The sequence below is a fragment of the Sycon ciliatum genome, chromosome 5, assembly GCF_964019385.1.
Source record: "Sycon ciliatum chromosome 5, ocSycCili1.1, whole genome shotgun sequence".
Taxonomy (NCBI): domain Eukaryota; kingdom Metazoa; phylum Porifera; class Calcarea; order Leucosolenida; family Sycettidae; genus Sycon; species Sycon ciliatum.
The window spans coordinates 33,734,876-33,753,057 of record NC_088647.1 but is presented as its reverse complement, the minus strand read 5'-3'; the positions used below and the strand labels follow the sequence as shown (position 1 = coordinate 33,753,057).

General features: G+C 48.8%; 1 protein-coding gene across 1 annotated transcript; it reads right to left on the bottom strand.

Moving 5' to 3' along the window:
* Positions 1-251: 251 nt before the first annotated feature.
* LOC135818413 (uncharacterized) lies at positions 252-11,257 on the bottom strand. The gene is made up of 2 exons (XM_065331783.1): positions 10,975-11,257; positions 252-1,925 (listed from the first exon to the last, which is right to left on the bottom strand). The coding sequence occupies exon 2, from the start codon at positions 1,827-1,829 to the stop codon at positions 1,038-1,040; it is 792 nt and encodes a 263-aa protein (XP_065187855.1). The 5' UTR covers positions 1,830-1,925; positions 10,975-11,257; the 3' UTR covers positions 252-1,037.
* Between the last annotated feature and the right edge of the window lie 6,925 nt (positions 11,258-18,182).

Genomic DNA, 18,182 nt, shown 5'->3' with positions numbered 1-18,182 from the left:
AGAGTGTTTCTGTGAAAGTGCACCTTGGCTTCGCTATTCATGGAGCATTCTGGCTCAGGTCTGAGGGAGAATCATGCCCTGAGTGCCTGCTGCCTGGGTATGATGCCAAGCTCAAGCCAAGCCACTCTTTCCAAGCTGTCTAGTCCAATGGTGCACACTCATTGCCAGCACGTGCTGCAGCAGCAGCACAGGTGGACACAGCAGCAGGATAGACTAGCAATGGCTACACACGACGCACACAACGACAGTGGTGATGTTTCAGCAAATCATTCTCCGCACGGAATGCTAAGCATAGAGGAGGATTGCAAGTGTTAGTAAATGGCGTGTGGTGATAGTAATGTGTCTATCTACTGCTGTAGAGCGCAAAATTCAGTGTTGTGGCAGCAGTGACCATCTCAAATCTCAAGCGTGATACTCACGAACAATCCGCCGGACTCAACAGCTCTTATTCTTTAACGCTACCTGTTGTGCAGGATGATGTCAAGAGAAGGGGGATATCTGTTTCAAGACACGTGTGTGTGTGTGTCTGGGGATGGGGTGCAGGGTAGCTTCATGTCATTTATATTTCTTAGGCTCTTTCTCACTGGGGGCATAAATAGGGTTTAGTGTAGGAATTAGGGAAGGGGTTGACTCAAGTGTAGCTCATGGATGTGTTAAAGACGGGGAGGGGGCAATTGTTGTACTTAAATCCTGAATATGTGAGGAGCAAATCAACGGTATTACGTCACTTCTAGGTAGTATGTTGTCCAAGTTAGTTTACCAGTCTTTGAAGGCATTGATGTGTTCACTTCATTGAGGGTTCTGTCCCACAGCCCGTTTTCAACTAGCATGGCCTCTTCAGCTCCAGACACTGCCCCAGAGCTGGTGGGCTTGTAGCAGTTGGACCGCTCTGCTCGGTTGAACACAGTGCGCCTCCTGCGTAACCGGCGTCACCAACAGCTCGTGTCCTCTCCACACAGTCGCTTCCCAGAGATTGGATGAGCCGGCGCCGCTAGTACTCGTGTCCGCTCTCTCTCGGTCACTTGCTTTCGAGTACATCAGCCGCTGTAGACAGGCGATGGGCATGCACAGCGCACGGGAAGCATCTCTCGCGTCGGTATCCACTGCTCTCGGCCCTGGCTGTCGCATCTGGTAGTGCTGGCCAGGCGCAGCACGGGCACCCACTGGGTGACAATGGTGCACTCGCGGCGCATGGCACAGCCCACGAACGGCTCGCTGCGCCGGCCCCACGTCAGCGCCCTGCGTTGCAAGCACGTCACCTCGTACAGCAGCGGCGGGTAGCGCGTGGCGTCGTAGCTGCAGGACAGCTTGTACGGGCACTGCGTCCTGGGGCCGACCTCGTTGAGCCGACACGTCCGCGGCCAGTCGAACCTGGTGCGTGTCGCGTTCTGCTCCTGCGGGCGACGTGCGGCCGACTGCTGGCGACGCACACTCGGGCACAGGGCGATGGGCGTGAACTGTTGCAATAGGGGAATGTAGTCTGCCAGCAGCTTCATCAGGTACTTCTCCTTCTGCGGCTTGCAGCGCGTCCGCTTCTTGGGCTTTGGCGAGGTTCTCGACGGTGTGGTGAGGGGCGGGCCGCGGATTTCCGTTGTCGCGCCAGCGGCACCCAGTGACATTGGGCTCTGCTCGACGAGATAGTGCCGTGGAACCTGCCAGTACTGCGGGAAATCGGGGTCGACAATGCGCGTCTCGTTCGGGAACTCCAGCTCGACATTGGGCGGTGGCAGTGACAAGCAATTTGCCAGCTGAGACCTCAGTGACAAGAGGAGGACAGCAGCCAGCATCACCATCCTGTGTGCTTGCGAAGGCTCTACCGGTACTGGCATGAGTATGTAGCAATGGAGAGAGAATCACAAATCCGTTGATCACCGAGAGAGAGAGAATCACCGTAGCTTGCTAGGGCGTCAGGCTTGTCCAAGAACCTGGTGGGAACAACAAGAACACATGATACAGGAGAATGGTCAATACTTTGGCAACATCATCCCCGAGAGCCCTCTGCTTTATATTGCCACACTGACCCATAGAACAATAGGCTGTCCATTTCTAAGTGTTTTTGTATGGGACGTGTTCATTCCTGACATAGTCTACTCGCTCTTAGCTGGCCTACCCCCTTGTTTCCCTATCTCAGATGTGAATAGGCTCTTTGCCGCTCTCATTCCCTTTTGTCAGTAGGCAAGAGTAGAGCTGTCCGGCTGTACCTGCTAGTGTAGCAGTCATGGCTGCATGCTAGAGCAATGGAGACAATCATTGAAAGTACAGAATACATGTACAGGTGATAATAATTACCTGGAGTCTAGAAATGAATACGGATTACCAGCAGAAAAAGAATTGTGCACCCAGCTATTGCAACAGCCCTACGCCACTGAATACCCGCTTCTTCAGCAACTGGGAAAGCTCTACACCCACTTTGATGTACTTGCTTCCGTATTTAGCTAGCTTTGCCCACTATGGTTGGTTTGCTGGGCTGATTATCAATGACAATGTCTGGAAACTTCACTGAAGGAACCACAAACCAGGTCAGACTCTTGGGGAAATTCAATTAATTACAGCAGGTCTGCTCCAACTTCTCAACTTCCTGTTGCCTTGGCATGACTATTTCTTGTAAGTCAAGGTGGCTTTTATAGCCAGTGTTGTCAATAGCTGTCTGGGCAGTAAATTCTCAGTTGGTAGCTGTGCTTGGCTGGCGGCAGGATGGTGGATGGTTTTTTGACAATGAAGCGAGTGCTATGCTATGGCGGCTTTGTTTTTTTCTCCTTGAATCATGTAAAGCTGGTGTGATCTTGCCGCCAGCACTTGCCACCTGCATGACAGCTTCACATGTGGTCTAAACAGAGCTCCAGCGTCATTGGTTTCACTGCTCCTACCTTCATGGCTTCACCGTTAGCTTTCCTAGTTTGGTCAATTCCTGTGACTGATGCGGAGATGTAAATTGGCATTGTTTATGCCCTCAGCTGGAGTGCAAGTACAAGTCCCTGATCTTGGAGAAGCCTAGCCATCAGCAATAACACATACCCCGTCATTTCTTAATATGGCGAGCTCTTGGTGGGACGCCACATTCCATTTGTTGCTCAGGGCCTTTCAGAAGTTCGAGAGAAGTCTTTGAGTCCGACTCTGCCTTAAACTAGTTTCACAAACTAATCCGAACCGCCGGTTACGTAACTTTGGCAGGATGCAGTATGATGCTAGGGAGTGTCACACACTGGACTAAGACAGAGGCTACGTATGTAATCGGGGGTGTTACGAATTGTTACATACGGAACTGAGAAACTGAGACGCTGGTTATGTAAGCAGTAACATGCTAAGGAGTTGGACATCCTAGTACTTCGTAGTACACCCACCATTGGACGCTACGGGCGCGGTAGGAGGTCTGAACTGCTACTGCTGCTGCTGCCACTGCCAGGCTGAAAAGTACTGGTGAGAGGTGTAGCCATATCCGTTTTTGCCCTGGTCCTGGATCCTTGCTGTGGGCTTTGCCAGGCAATTGGTCTCACTGCAGTGCCATAGAGCACTTGTGATTAACATACCTTTACAAAATGATTTCAAGTGCTTCTCAAGTGCCCTGGATCAACACCGATGTCCACTTCATCTTCCATATCAAGGCTCACAGTTACGCGGGTAAGCATGTCTCCTCCAGTCCTCAACTGAACCCTCACTCTCTACTGCCTGAAGCCTAGTGAAGGGAACCTCACTTCTTTCTAGCTCCTAAAACTCTCCGTGTGTGTGTATTTAACACTATTGTACCTGCCCCGCACTGGTTTGGTGCATGTTGATCCAGGACTAATGAACAGGAGCACCTCCCACTGTCACCATGTCACCATCAGTGTAGCAGCCTCTAACTGTTACTCAGGACTTGATCCTATCGGTGGATGTTCTTCAACTTGTTCAACTGAGTGTGGTGGCAGGCAAGCTGACTAGCTGGACCAATGGGGTCAGCAGTAACAGTTTTAAACGGTTTACTTGTTGAATTGGTTGGCATCCTGCTGTGATCTTGAGACGGTGTTGGGACTCTAAGGCCTTCGGCACCTGACTGTTTCTCATAGGTTGGTTACGCTGCAAGTAGTGGGTCCTTGGGGCAAACTCTCTTCATGCATGATGCTCCCTTGCCCATTGAGTCAGCATTCTGCTGATACTCTCCTGTGCCTGTGGCTGCATAACATCCTTTTGCGTCTCTCTCCTCTCTTTCGGGGAGACTCAGGTGACCAGTTTATGGCAGTGAGCAAGTGCAGGTAGGATATCGTAATGCTTCTAGCCATATCCAGTTCGATGCTCTGGACTACTGGGGATGAGTGTAATGGGTTCACTTTTTGCCATCTCAACCAATTATTTTGAAAAAAGACCATTCATAGGTGATAGGTACATGTGACAGGACACTGCTATAGCCCATGTGCTACTTCTGCTGATGCTGGATCTGCCATTCACAGCCCACTGGCCTAACCTTGTTACTGGCTGCTTGCTTGGACCCATCAGTAATTGGTATCAAGACATAACTGCGTGCTTGATTAAGGCTGCTCGCACTGATTACATAACTATTGCCTGCTAAGCATTGGTGCAGATGGTTAGCAAAGACATACCATCACCACCCATAATCTTGACAGCTACTTGCCACCTGAAGGATGACCAAACGGCGATTATTGTCACACCTTGGGAAAGGAGAGTTGTCTGGCCTAGCAGTGCGGTAATTGATTTATTTACGCAAGAGAAGCATTCATATGGATCAGCTCACTTAATCTGGCAAAGCGCTAGATTAGTCTTGTGGACAACTGGTGCGATTCCTGCAGCTCCGTGGCAGAAACCTCCAGCCCCAATGGTCTTCTAATGGCCAAATGAAGCTATAGTGGTTTGGGATACACTGAGCCAGAGCCTGAGAGGTAGATTTGAATGAAGAGCCAGGGGATATTGTTAAGGCCTGCCACTCCCTGGGCAAATTGATAAACACAGCACTTGTACATGTACTCTGATCAACCTCTCCGTACATGCAGTGTACTTCAAGTAAGCGTACATAATGGCGTGTGTTGACCTGTGATGCCACCCTTGCTGCGCACACGTACATGCGCATGTAGTATTGTGATGCGTTCGAGTCACCGTGAAAACGAGCAGTACATCTACTGGCAACACTGGTATGTTGCCGTATCGCATTTAACTGTGCTCCGCCTTGTGGCGAGTTTGATTGCGCCACATACTTCAGCAGACTTGTATCCGACCTGGCTCCGAAGAGCAACTCTCCTTTCGAAGTGATCACCTTTCTTTGCAGCGTTACAAGCTGGCCGCACACTAAGACAAGCATTCTGCCTTCGGTTCCTTGTCCATGCTGCACCCCCGGCTGGTAGCCAGAAAACAATGGGTACTGAGTACATTTACACCCATGGTTACTATCTACATTTGCCAGTGCCTTTAGAAATGAATACTCTAAGAGTTGAGAGTGTGACATGTCCGAAGTCTTTAAGGATTTGCAAAACCTTCCCACTTGGCGGGTACAAAGTTTAACGACCCTGCCATCACACACCCTGATTCTGTTTCTCTCGGAAGATCCGTACATCTTCACCACACTCTCCAAACGGTCTCTGGGCTACACCAATCACTAAAAGAAAAAAGAGATAGTCATTCGAATTTTCGGGCAAGGCCCATCTTCAGGAATGTAGTACAGAAGAGAGGAAGAATAGCACACCAATAACGTCTCTTGAGTTGACAATGGATTTTTCTTGTTAAACGCTATACTTTGTGCCTCGTTAGAAATTGAACTCTTACAGTATTATAATCATTATACACAACGAAGGAAATTTCAACAGTGCACTGCACTGCTGTCAAGGGGTGCATGGTGGTGTGATGCTTACTCCCAGTGATAAACACGCCTCTAGGCACTGGTGTCAGCATGCAGACTGGACGGCATGATACTGCTAACACCGCGAGATTATTATCAAGCAAGTGAGATGATGGTCTCCACAGAATGTGGCCAGTTAGCGGCTTAGAACACACCCCTCGGTCTGAGCAGAAGTGGTTGCTGTCAGAAAATGTTTGCTTTTCAGCTGTACAGCGCACCACCAGCAGCCACCACAGCATGGGGTCCAGGGTGGATGACAATGGAGAAGCCTTTGAAGTTTGAACCTAATGTGTATGTAGTCCTTTAAAGTCCTTCACACATACAAGAATCAGCTGCACATGTACCCATGCTGGGAGTGTTTACTTTCAAGAACAGCAAGAAACTGCCACGACCAGCCAGTCTCCTTGGATCCTCTCCTCGGCTACAATCAGGCATGCACATCTGTGGACGGCTTTTGCCACAAGCCTAGGTGCACACTTTATCACGCTGCTTACTCATGCCTGCGGTGCACAGAGACTGAACAGATATATGCCATAATTATGGACACCTGCTGGCTGCCAGTGGAAAGGTGCAAGGCCACGACCAGCATACCCAGCTGGACTCCTCATAGCCCCCCCTCTCTCCGCGCGTCCCGCAGAACCCTGAGAATCTGGTAGATATGACACAGTCATGTCGCACCACTATCAGCGCAAGTCTTTTCCTGACAATTTTATCTTCTAACTGAACAGTAGTTATCACTTACACTGAGAATGTCCATTTAACTGTGCGTGCCAGGAAAAGCTCTGAACAGCAGTTATCACTTACACTGAGCATGTCCACCTAACTGTGCGTGCCAGGAACCGCTCTACTATGTAGCCCTACTCCATCCTGCATGTGATTATCTTACGCTAAGATCCAGTCAACATTTAATTTTGCTGACTGTAATATCCTGATCGCACATCCCGACTCTTGCCAAGGTATAAGTTGCACAACATGCAACGAGAAAAGTGTTCAGACAGCATCACATTAGACAGATGGGCTGTCAAACCTAATGGCAAAGCACATCAGTAGCTAAGGAGGCCGACTGGTGGAAGGACCGGGGCTTCCACTTCACCCCAGAGTCCGGAAATCATAAATCGCCGGAGAGAAACCAGAAACAATGGTAGTGAGAGAGAGAGAGAGAGAGAGAGAGAGAGAGAGAGAGAGAGAGAGAGTGATTGGTCAGATAAGCATTCGCAGATACGCCAGGATTACTGCTGCGACAGCTAGGGAAGCATTAGTTCCGACTAGCCCCAGCTTGGCATGCCTGTGGCATGGCTGGCCAGTGACCCAGGGATGGCTCCAGTAATCCAAGACTTAGCCATAGAGAGAACTGACCTTTTGTGGACAAGCACTCAGATCTTGGGATGCTAATGAGTGGTTTAGCATACCAGTACCTTAAACGAGCAGAATGTAATACAGCTATTACTGACAGTTTCCCATGTTCCAAGGCCCGAAGTTCCTAAGGGACACTTCAAGACATCCAAGTCCTGTCACAATAATGCCACTCTCAGCGGAACACACACCCTAATCCTCAAGGTCAATGCCACTTTGCAGTACATCAGCCAATCTCAACTTGCACTTGTACAGTTTCTGAGTACGCCCCCTAAGCAAGGATTTGCACTATGGAACGTGGATACTTGGCTGTAGTGAAAGAGCGTAGGTCCTCTTCCAGAAAACTCCATGTCACTTAGAAAGGTGAACTACTGGAGACTGGAGTAACCCCTGCCAGACTTACTCTCACCATTAGGGTCCTGCATGGCTAGTGGTACTGACAAAGACACGAGTAAGAAAGACGTGCGATGCACAGCACACGCACGCACACACACACACACATGTACATGCACACACACTCACATCTACCCATGGCACTTTGGGACATCCGAAGAGCAGTGTGTCTACCATGCCACGACATCGCGCAGGGTAAACACTTTGCTTGTGTGATTCGTCAGCGACAGGCAATGTGTGTACACCATCCAACTTCCTGTCCAGTTTAAAGAGATGCGAGTGACATATGGAAAGCTGGCACTTGCGGGCCACCCTTTCCCAACTACACTGAAACTGGAAATGCAAATGTAGAACACGTATTTGTACATCTATTATTGTCTTCTCAGAAGCTAGCTCAGGTGTAGAACATTGTAAACCAGGAAACACCAGCTCTTGGTTTTGTTCACGATTCGCGAGGAATGCCTGCCTAGTGTACACGTATGCTAGTGCTTGAGCACTGACTGAAATGCAGAGCAGTATCACAGTTGACTAAATCACATCTGTGTTCTACATCACATTTGCTGTTGCTGTTGCCTCTCTAACATCTCCCCTGTCTCTTCTCAAGCAAGCTGTTGCCACTCAACGTAAGCGAATGCGTGAACTACTACCCTAGTACAGATAACGGTCAACTTCAACACGAAACATGCAACTAATAGCAGTACTTCAAGTACAATAAAACAATAAAACGGCAGAAATTCCCCAACAAACAGGTCTTCCTGATCTAGAACATCTACTGATAGCAGCTTCCTTGATCTTGCAACAGCTCCTGAAGTAGTAGAATTCTGCAGTGCTAGGGGAAGAGACCTGCTTCACAACAGTGTGTAGATGTGTACTCTAGACGAATAGGCATCCATGGCACTTCTTGCAGCACTTCCTTCTCAATCCTACAGCTAACTCAGATCACCTTTGTAGGGGCTGATTCATTGAGGACACATTTCTATCACATGCCCCCAGCAAAACGCAGAAGCAGGAGGGCGCTGGAGCCAACGATTACCGCCATAGGAATGGCACAACTTATGAAAGGATGTTGTACCTGGAGTGGCCAGTGGAACAAATTTGTCTGATGGTTGTCTCATTGCTTTTCAAAGTGCAGGGGCTTAAAAATAGCGACTTCTTCTAGACCATGCAGTGGATATTTCGGGAGTCCTGATAGGACAACAAGAACTCCTTGGTGGTATTTGCATAGTACTAGCAGTGGATTGCCTCGCACTGATTAATTGATATTGGCCAGAGGCTAGAGCAGCTATGCACACAACTTTGTCACCATTCTGGGCAGTAAGTACCGTGGCTATTTGCAGTGATCCTTCCAACACAGTGGCACAGAGAGGGAAGAGGAGCTACCAGGGAGTCTTGTGAATCCCTGAAAATGCCGTGAAAGCCTGCTGAGCTGCCGTGTAACATTCACCTCACACCTGGCTAACCAAAACAGAAGTGGGTTCTTCAAGCAGAAAAGTTCACACAGAGACCCGCTGCCCGCAAAGCAGTGTTCCACTGAGCCTCGCGCTTAGAGAATCACAGCCGAGGAACACCAGGTGCACCATGCCACTCATTCCCTTTGTATAACATTTGTTTTATTACCCTTAATCATCAACTGCGTACAGTGTACCGCCGTGTACATGCTGTCCACTCTACGCCAGCACTGCTCCACATGCTGTCCACTCTACGCCAACACTGATCCACATGCTGTCCAGAATCACTAGAAAACCACTACACTCTTATAATATACTCCCATAGATTTGAATGTGTGTACAAAGTATGGTTACTACAATTATGATGCAATGCAACACCATATTGTCCAATTCAACACTGCTATATCATGCTGATGTCTGTATACAGTGCACTTGATCCCTTTTTAGAAGCCATACCAGATGCCCTTGGATGCCATTGACTGATATTTGAATGGTGTTGAGCACAGGCTGCTGCGAAGATTACGGTGCCCAATCAAATAGAGACTCCCGTCAATCTTGTGTTCCCCTCTCTCTGCTTTCTCTCTTACCCGCCTGGCAGCTTCAATCACCCTGATAAGCAACATAATGTCACACCTGCCTCTCACGCTGCTCCCAATTTCACATTCACATAAGCTGTCAAGGTTGCTAATGAGTCAGGGATTGGGCAGAATTTGATTTCCCCCACTTTATTCATTATTACAGGGTGCGACAGAGCGCTCTCGGCCATTGAAGAAAATGGTGATGGTTGTGTGCAGGAGGGTCTAGTCGGCTAAAGAGCGCAGTTTAATGGTGGAGGTGACTCACCACTTTATTCAGGTGATATTAATTTTACTCCATTGCAGTCACCCCCACCTGAAGATATACTCAGGTACCACCAATGATGTTGAAGTAAGTAATTAGTTCAGGAGTGAACCTGTCCAGTCAGGGCCCCTAGTCTGTTGTTGAATTGGTCGTGCACTGTTCTCATCTGGTTTCACAAAGAGCATTGCTTTTCATGCCTTGCCTAATACCTTGTCACAATCATGTGCTTCTAATCATTTTATCCGCTGCAGCTCCATTCTTAGCTTATGATTGGATTACCGTCCCACCATTTGCAGCTCAACTGTACAAACTCATGGTCTTAGGGTCACCTAGGAAAACTGAGCGCCACCCTGCAAACGCTTTCATCTAATTACCCGCCAGACCAAAAGTTCAACTTCGACGGATACTTTAATTTACTTGGCCCAGTGCTCGACGGATGTACTTTCTTTCCTTGACCAGTGTACAAGCTGAGTCAGCGCCGCGGAAAGGCAGGAAATCCTCTCCACAGGCAGCACCTGTGAGCGACGTCTCGAACCTGGGGCGCGCGGAGCAAGTGCTACCGCGGGATAACCGCTGTTGTTTTGGTTCTTCCGCTGTTCATTGTCACTCCAGAACAGCTTCCTTGATCCCCCGGGGCTAACGCATTCACGAGGCATATCGGTGTTACTCGTCGAGAAAACTACCAAATGGTGAAGCGGCAGTATGCCTGATTAAAAGGGGCTGTCGAGGATATGTTGGCGGGCCGGCAAATCCCATGAACTCTCGATATGGCGCGTGCACGCGTTACAGAAGCAAGCGTGCCGCACGCCTGGCGATTTCGTATCCCGCAGCGCAAACAGCCTGCAGCAGCGGAAAGCGAAAATGGTCCGACACTTGTTGAAGCAGGAGTGAGCAAAACGGCGTTTTGATCCGATGAGGCCGCAATTTCCTTGCCACTGTATGTGCTGTCAGGGAAGAATTTTCCTTGCACTAACTTTCAAAACGTCCTCCAGTGCACACCCGATTTCTTTTTACCTACTATTTTATGTACAAGTACATCACAAGTCTTGAGAAGAACACATTATCGTGGTGGCACACTGCACGCACACACAAACACACCTAGCTGAAGGTCTCACTTACCCCGACCACGCTAGCTTTCATCTGTAGATTGCGTTTTGCGGCGAAGCTTCCCGGTTGTGACTCAGGCCAGGCGAATAGTCCGCGTTGGTCCAGAAATAGAGCTGAAATGGCAATCAGCGGTTCTCTTTGGTTGCACAGCATGGGAGGACGGCCAAAGACAAAATTCAATGCTGAAGTTTCACCCTAACCGCTCGCGGAGATATGCCAGAGTTTGCTTGATAGTCGGCCCACTTTATTATTCCGAGAGCAGCTCAACCGAGACTGGTATGGCCTCCAGCTGGGGGAGATTTTCGTGGTCGAGTCACTCGCTAGCGCGTAACATCTTGCTGGACCGACCGTGTACCGCATGGTATGCATGCCCCCTTGCAGTTCATCTCATGATCGCGCAAGCGCGAGCCGCCTGGCGGTACGGGTATACCATGGTATACGTATGGCAAGATCGATGCCCGATCTTGCTAGCGAGATCACGTGACACAAAATTTAACCCAGTGTCTCAGTGGTATGTCAAAACGGGCTACGGCGTAACAGCTCCGCAGATCGGCGATCCGGCGGCAGTGTGTCACCTCAATTATGCAGTCGAGTCGTCTCAGTTTCGACCCGAGAAAAACATGCATGTAGTATCAAGAAGTTCTAGGCTTCATTCTTCACTGTACCTTTGATGCGGGGACGTCCTGGTCTGGGCGATCGCGAGGAGAAAAACCCGAACACGAGCAATGTAGCCTTGTAGATCTACCTGTAAAAGTCCCGACAGTTTCTTCACCTCACCCCACGCGTGGTTTTGCTGTGCTTACGTAATGCCAAGAACAAGCTGTTTGGCTACTGGCTGGTCTGTGTAACCTACTCGACTTGTTCTGATCGGGCAGTGAAAGCGAAATTTAATAGCAGGCGCTGCAAAGAGATATACACGGTCCATGCGCCCAGATGTCCTCAAAGTCGTTAGCACCATCAGACCTCATATCCCTCTAGAGCTCTGCCATGTAACAGGGCGGGCCAAGACTTGGGGCCATGGATGAGGGATCGTTCTGCTCTCTGGAGTATCTTGAAGCCTCTTTGGTTCGCAGCGGGTGTTTCAGGCACACTCGCACACATCATCATCCCTACTCGAAGTTGAATCGACTTTCGCCGCAAATCCCTGGACATTTAGCCCATAATAGCAGTGCTGTGGCATGCAGTGCGCCGATTTGTATGATCTAATACAGTTTTCTGAACACAGATACAAGTCAGATGAACATCTAATTTATGGCCTGGACCATGCTTAAAGAAAAGCTAACAGGATTGCTTTTCCAAGCCAATAGGTTACCGAGCATACACGCCGTGTGTACAAAGTGCTACCACGTCTTGTACCACGTCACTGCTGTACACGTACATGTAGATCTACAATGTCAGCGGCGTCGCACACGGTACGGTCACTACGGTATTGACCGTACCACTATTTGCCCAAAGTACCCCGTCAATCAATAAAATGCACTGATTTGGGCTCTAAATTTCCAAAATTTTCGGCTCGAGCACTCAGCCATCCCTCCCCCACGAGTAAATAATTGTGCTTCAGATGGCTGACCGTACCACACTAAAATGCCTTCCGATGCCCCTGAATGTACAATACAATCATGTAGATACGGGCGACCGTTTTCAGCCAACTCGTTCCTGTTTCGAATCGAAGTAGCTCCTGCGCCGCAAGCCTCTATGGGCCAGTTGGCCTGGCGGCGCATTTTTATTGCAGGACTCCCGAATGCCTCTCCTGGTCCATGGTGAACGCAAGCACAGTCGGCACAGAACAATGAAATCGAACACTGCAGCATTACATAATTGTAGTGCTCCTGTCGATACGAGTCAAAAGACCGATATATTACGAGTGAGGGACGTGAATTAAGGTAGCAGTACTGGAAAACGGGTGTCAGATTTAGCCAAAATATCAATTTCACGGGAACTGCTTCAAGTGTGATTTTTCTGAAAGAAGGAATACCAAAGGGTCTACAAATGAATTTTTTTGGCATTCGAACCAGCCAAAGCAGAGATATGGCCCTTCAAAAACTGAAAATACCCGTCAAAATTTCAAAATTGCACTGATCAGCTGATCGATGTCAATCTATTTCGAGAGGGTTTCTTTACAATATCAGCGCATCCTTGCCAATCTCGGCCTGATTCACACTATCTGTCCAGCTAAAACCAGTTTAGAGCTGGGCTGAGTGTCGCGATCGCCACATGCAGCGCCTGCCTGCGCCTGGCCCAAGCTAGCTGGCCTGGCTGGCTGGCCTGCACTCAACCCACGCAATTGTATTTTCAAAAATGATAAAAAAATTCTTTGTTCTCAAGCTGTTTGCCAATGCGACGAGCGTTTGTCAGCGACGTTGGAGCTCTGCGCTTGAGTTGTTGTGCTGGCGCTACTTGGTCAGGAGACGGGTGATGAACACAAACGAAGGAAAAGCAAATTTCCTAGAGTTACGTCCAAGCTCGTCTCAAATCCTGAAGTATTTGAGCCAATTGAGGGGAGTGAAAGCGAACACGAGTCGCAGGCTGATGGAGCTGGTGAGGGCGTAGAAGATGACTCTGATCTTCCAGCTGATTTTTTATCCAGTGATGCCTCGTGTGATAACGATGGAGATTAGTCTGAAGAGGATTGCGATGATATTCCATCAGGAATTCGAATTGTTCACATGGAGAGCTTACAGCAATTGGTGACGTCAGCGTGTGTATGTAGTAATTATCAAAGGGGCAACCTGACTATCAAAGATAATTTTCGTCATGGCCTCGCCTCAACAATTAGTTTGCAGTGCGAATCGTGCTGCTCATCAACCAGTGTAGCCCTGGCAGAAAGACACCCACTTGCTAAATTGTACGATATAAACCGCCGCCGCAGTGTGCTTGCCATGCGCCTTATTGGTAGTGGACGAGAAGGTCTGAACAGTATCAGTGGGATATTGAATATGCCGCCTCCTGTTAGCAAGTCCAATTCTGGGCACAGCGATGCACTACACACTGCTGTGGAAACTGATGCTAGGGACAGCATGAAGAGTGCTGCACAGCGTCTTCTTGTTCGGCGAACAACAGAACAGCATTCCCACCCGGAGCATGTTGCAGTTAGCACCGATGGAACGTGGATGAAGCGCGGATTCTCATCAATGTTTGGTATGCCAACTGTTGTGTCCTATGAGACAGAAAAGGTTCTGGACGCGGAGGTGCTATCAAAACACTGCAGTGGATGTGAAACTTGGAAGAACAGATGGCAAGCAAGAAAGATTTCTAATGCTGAGTACGAACAATGGAAATGTTTTCGGCTGTGCTGGAAATGATGAGCTGCTCTAAGTTTCACTTGCCAGCTCTGGTCTTCTCAAGTTGGATGAAGAGAAGCAGTATCACAGGAGGAGAAGGTCCAGTGAGGAGCAAAAGTCAGCCAGGAAGAGAAGAAGAGCCATTCGAAAGGGATTTGCTGACACGATACAGCAAGCAGAGGTAGTCACATACATTGCTGGAGGGTTTTCAGAGTGCCAAAAGTTAGTGTTTTTTGGCCTTCCGACCAAACTTTGGTACACTATATCTCCAGACTGGCTCATCACAGCCCAATAAACCTTATATGTAGATTGATCAGTGGAAAATTTCCCAGATGCTGAATATATTTATAAAGCCATAGTTTTTTGTTTGGCGGATGTTAGCTGCCTCAGTAGTAATAATCTTTTTCGACGGTGACGGGCGTCTTCACAGATGATGTTGACTGGGTGGTGCTATTTGTGTCCTATCTCCAATCTGTTCTATTCAGCATCTGCTACTATTGTAGACTGTCGCTTATGATGCATTTTCAACACTTCAGCTGATATTATGTTGCTGCTAGCATGTACCAAAAATCTGAGATGACGGCATTTTTTTACTCTCCAGTGCAGTGAACTTTTGGGACGATGCGAAGTAAATAAGTTCAAGGTAGTACTTTTATTAGGTGGTGGCGTGAATCATCAATCTGTGCTCAAAATTTTGAGGGAAAAGATTCACAGACACCGAAGTAATACCCGATTTTAGTTGTGTGTATTTGCGAATGGCATATTCCAGTACTGCTACCTTAAAGCCCTGCGCTGCAAGTGCAACCGGTTAGCCGTCCACCCTTTTCAACGCTGCTCTCCGTCTACAACACTGCACGAGACGTAGGTCTACGCCCTGCGCTCAATTTATTCTGCAAGTCTCGACGTTGTCGTTTGGGTGACTGATCACGATGCGCTGCACTGGCCGCCATACTGTATGTTTGTATTTCCAAACAAGGTTAGAAGCTAGAGCTCTTCTCCACCCAAAGCAATGACGCCTTTTCGCGGTCTCGTATACATGTACTTCGAAGTACACTGTACGAGCTGGCCAAGAACAATGCAATGTCGAAATGGCGGCAAGGTTTGCTGCGTCGGGCCTACACTACTACATACGGATATTGCCAGTAGCTAGTTGCTGGCTTCTTGAACTAGGTGAGTGTGTGTGTGTGTGTGTGTGTGTGTGTGTGTGTGTGTGTGTGTGTGTGTGTGTGTGTGTGTGTGTGTGTGTGTTCATTGCTGTGCAGGCGCTCTGGCAAGGATAGGAAATCCGTCTGGGGCGTTAGCATGGTTATGTGCAAGGTACAGCATTGCGATCATAGGTATACAGCATTGCGATCATAGGTATACAGCATTGCGATCATAGGTATACAGCATTGCGATCATAGGTATGCAGCATTGCGATCATAGGTATACAGCATTGCAATAGTAGGTACTACAATTATTGTAGTACAGTATTGCGATCATAGCCTAGGTATGCAGCAATGCAATAAATAGGTACTAGTGCAGTATTGTGATCATGGCCTACGAGGCTACGACTAGGTACAGCATTGCATCACAGGTGTCGAGTGTGCAACAAACACAAGAACCTCGTGGCACCCTTTTCCGCCGCTGTCAGACGAAGAGACTGGCCCCACATCAGCTGCTTTCAACATCATGTGCATTTGTCGAGGGGAAGTGTGGGGAGAGGCTACATACATCTGCTCGGGTGTGTTTCTATTTGTGCACAAACCCGATCCACGAATAGTACTCTTTTCATGTGACAACACGGCGGCCTGGTTTGTCGCGCCCCTGGCCTGGGGAACTGCGACGACCCTAACGATACCCATATGTGCGATGGCCGAGACAGGCGTTGACGGTGGACGCCGTGCACCTACACTGCCACTGGAGACCTGGGGTGACGTACACGGGTGCCTGGAGAGAATGCATTCAACGTACCGTACTAAATTACGCACTGAACACTGAATAGGTACAGACTACAGTGGCCAAAAGGCAAAGGGGTGTTTAGAAGTTGACAGCCATAACCATGACGCTGTGGATTTCGACGAATGCTCTCCGCACGGATACAGTTCTGGAGGGTCTGCTGCGCTGGACCCTGTGCTGCTGGGCAGATGGAAGCTACCACCATGCAGAGCATGCAGAGGCCTTTAACTCACCCAGAACTTATTATTGCCACACTAAGAAGACCATTGACGACTGTTTTATTGGTGATGACTCTTGCATGAATGGCGTACACGTGCAGGTGCATGGGAGATAATCGGAAAGTAACAGTGGGTGATTTGATGAAGCAGGAAAACGTTCCATTTCCGGAAATATACCTAGTCTCTGCTGAAGTCAAGAATCACGCCCAGAGACCTAGACATATTGCGTTCTGTTAGCACAAAATTTGTATCGCGCACAATCGCGTAGTACGTGACTGAACTGTTGACAGAGACTCTGACTGACAGGAGCACATTAGTTTTTCGTGTTTTTATCATGTCACGTACTGTTCTCAATCCCATGATACAGCATTTGCTGGATATGTTATTTCGATCAGTTGAAAGCGGGTGATTTGTAGTGCATCTCAAGTATCAGTCGCCTATGACGTCGACAGCTAGGGTGGGTGAGTTTTTTTCCGTAGATATAAAGGTATGTGCTCAGATCAGAGCAAACCACACAGTCATGTAGTGCTCAATGAAATCCGATCGTGCGGGTCCGGGTTGCGCCCGGTCCGCGTTCACATCCCAGTCTTCGCAGCTGATCTAGGGCTCAGGCTGCACAGCGCCCGGAGCATACGTGACTCAGGCGATCGGATTTATATTTTAAAGGGGAAGTATACCCTAAAATCAAATTTTCACCAGTTGTAGTCTTCGGGGTGCTGAGTCGAATGGTCTTGGTCCGAGGAAGCTGAGACGCTCCCTTCCTACTTGAATCCCAATCGAACTCGCGCACTTCCACCGAAACTGGGTGACTGCGCCCTACTAGATGGGGATTTGTATGCAAAATGTCACTAAAAGCGCCATTTCGTTCTTATAAAAGCACGGATGACCGCGATTGGCCCATATGTTGTAGTCTTTTGGACGCTGAGTCGACTGGTTTTGGTCCGAAAAGGCTGCGATGCAGCGTTCCTCCTTTATTCCCAATCGAACATGGTTGAACAAGCGGTCACGTGCTCCTGCGTACACCAGTCACCTGGTCACCGTGCCTGCAGGGTACAACTTACTAGCCTGTTTGACCTTTTTTGGGTGCAGTCCTGTCACTCGAGTTGAACTCGAGTTGAACCTTGGTGTGAAAGTTGTCGCCTGCTGGCGCGGTGACCAGGTGATTTGGGCACCCAGGAGCACGTGACCACTTGTTCAACCATGTTCGATTGGGAATAAAGGAGGAACGCTGCATCGCAGCCTTTTCGGACCAAAACCAGTCGACTCAGCGTCCAAAAGACTACAACATATGGGCCAATCGCGGTCATCCGTGCTTTTATAAGAACGAAATGGCGCTTTTAGTGACATTTTGCATACAAATCCCCATCTAGTAGGGCGCAGTCAACCAGTTTCGGTGGAAGTGCGCGAGTTCGATTGGGATTCAAGTAGGAAGGGAGCGTCGCAGCTTCCTCGGACCAAGACCATTCGACTCAGCACCCCGAAGACTACAACTGGTGAAAATTTGATTTTAGGGTATACTTCCCCTTTAAAGGGGAAGTATACCCTAACATCAAATTTTCACCAGTTGTAGTCTTCGGGGTGCTGAGTCGAATGGTCTTGGTCCGAGGAAGCTGAGACGCTCCCTTCCTACTTGAATCCCAATCGAACTCGCGCACTTCCACCGAAACTGGGTGACTGCGCCCTACTAGATGGGGATTTGTATGCAAAATGTCACTAAAAGCGCCATTTCGTTCTTATAAAAGCACGGATGACCGCGATTGGCCCATATGTTGTAGTCTTTTGG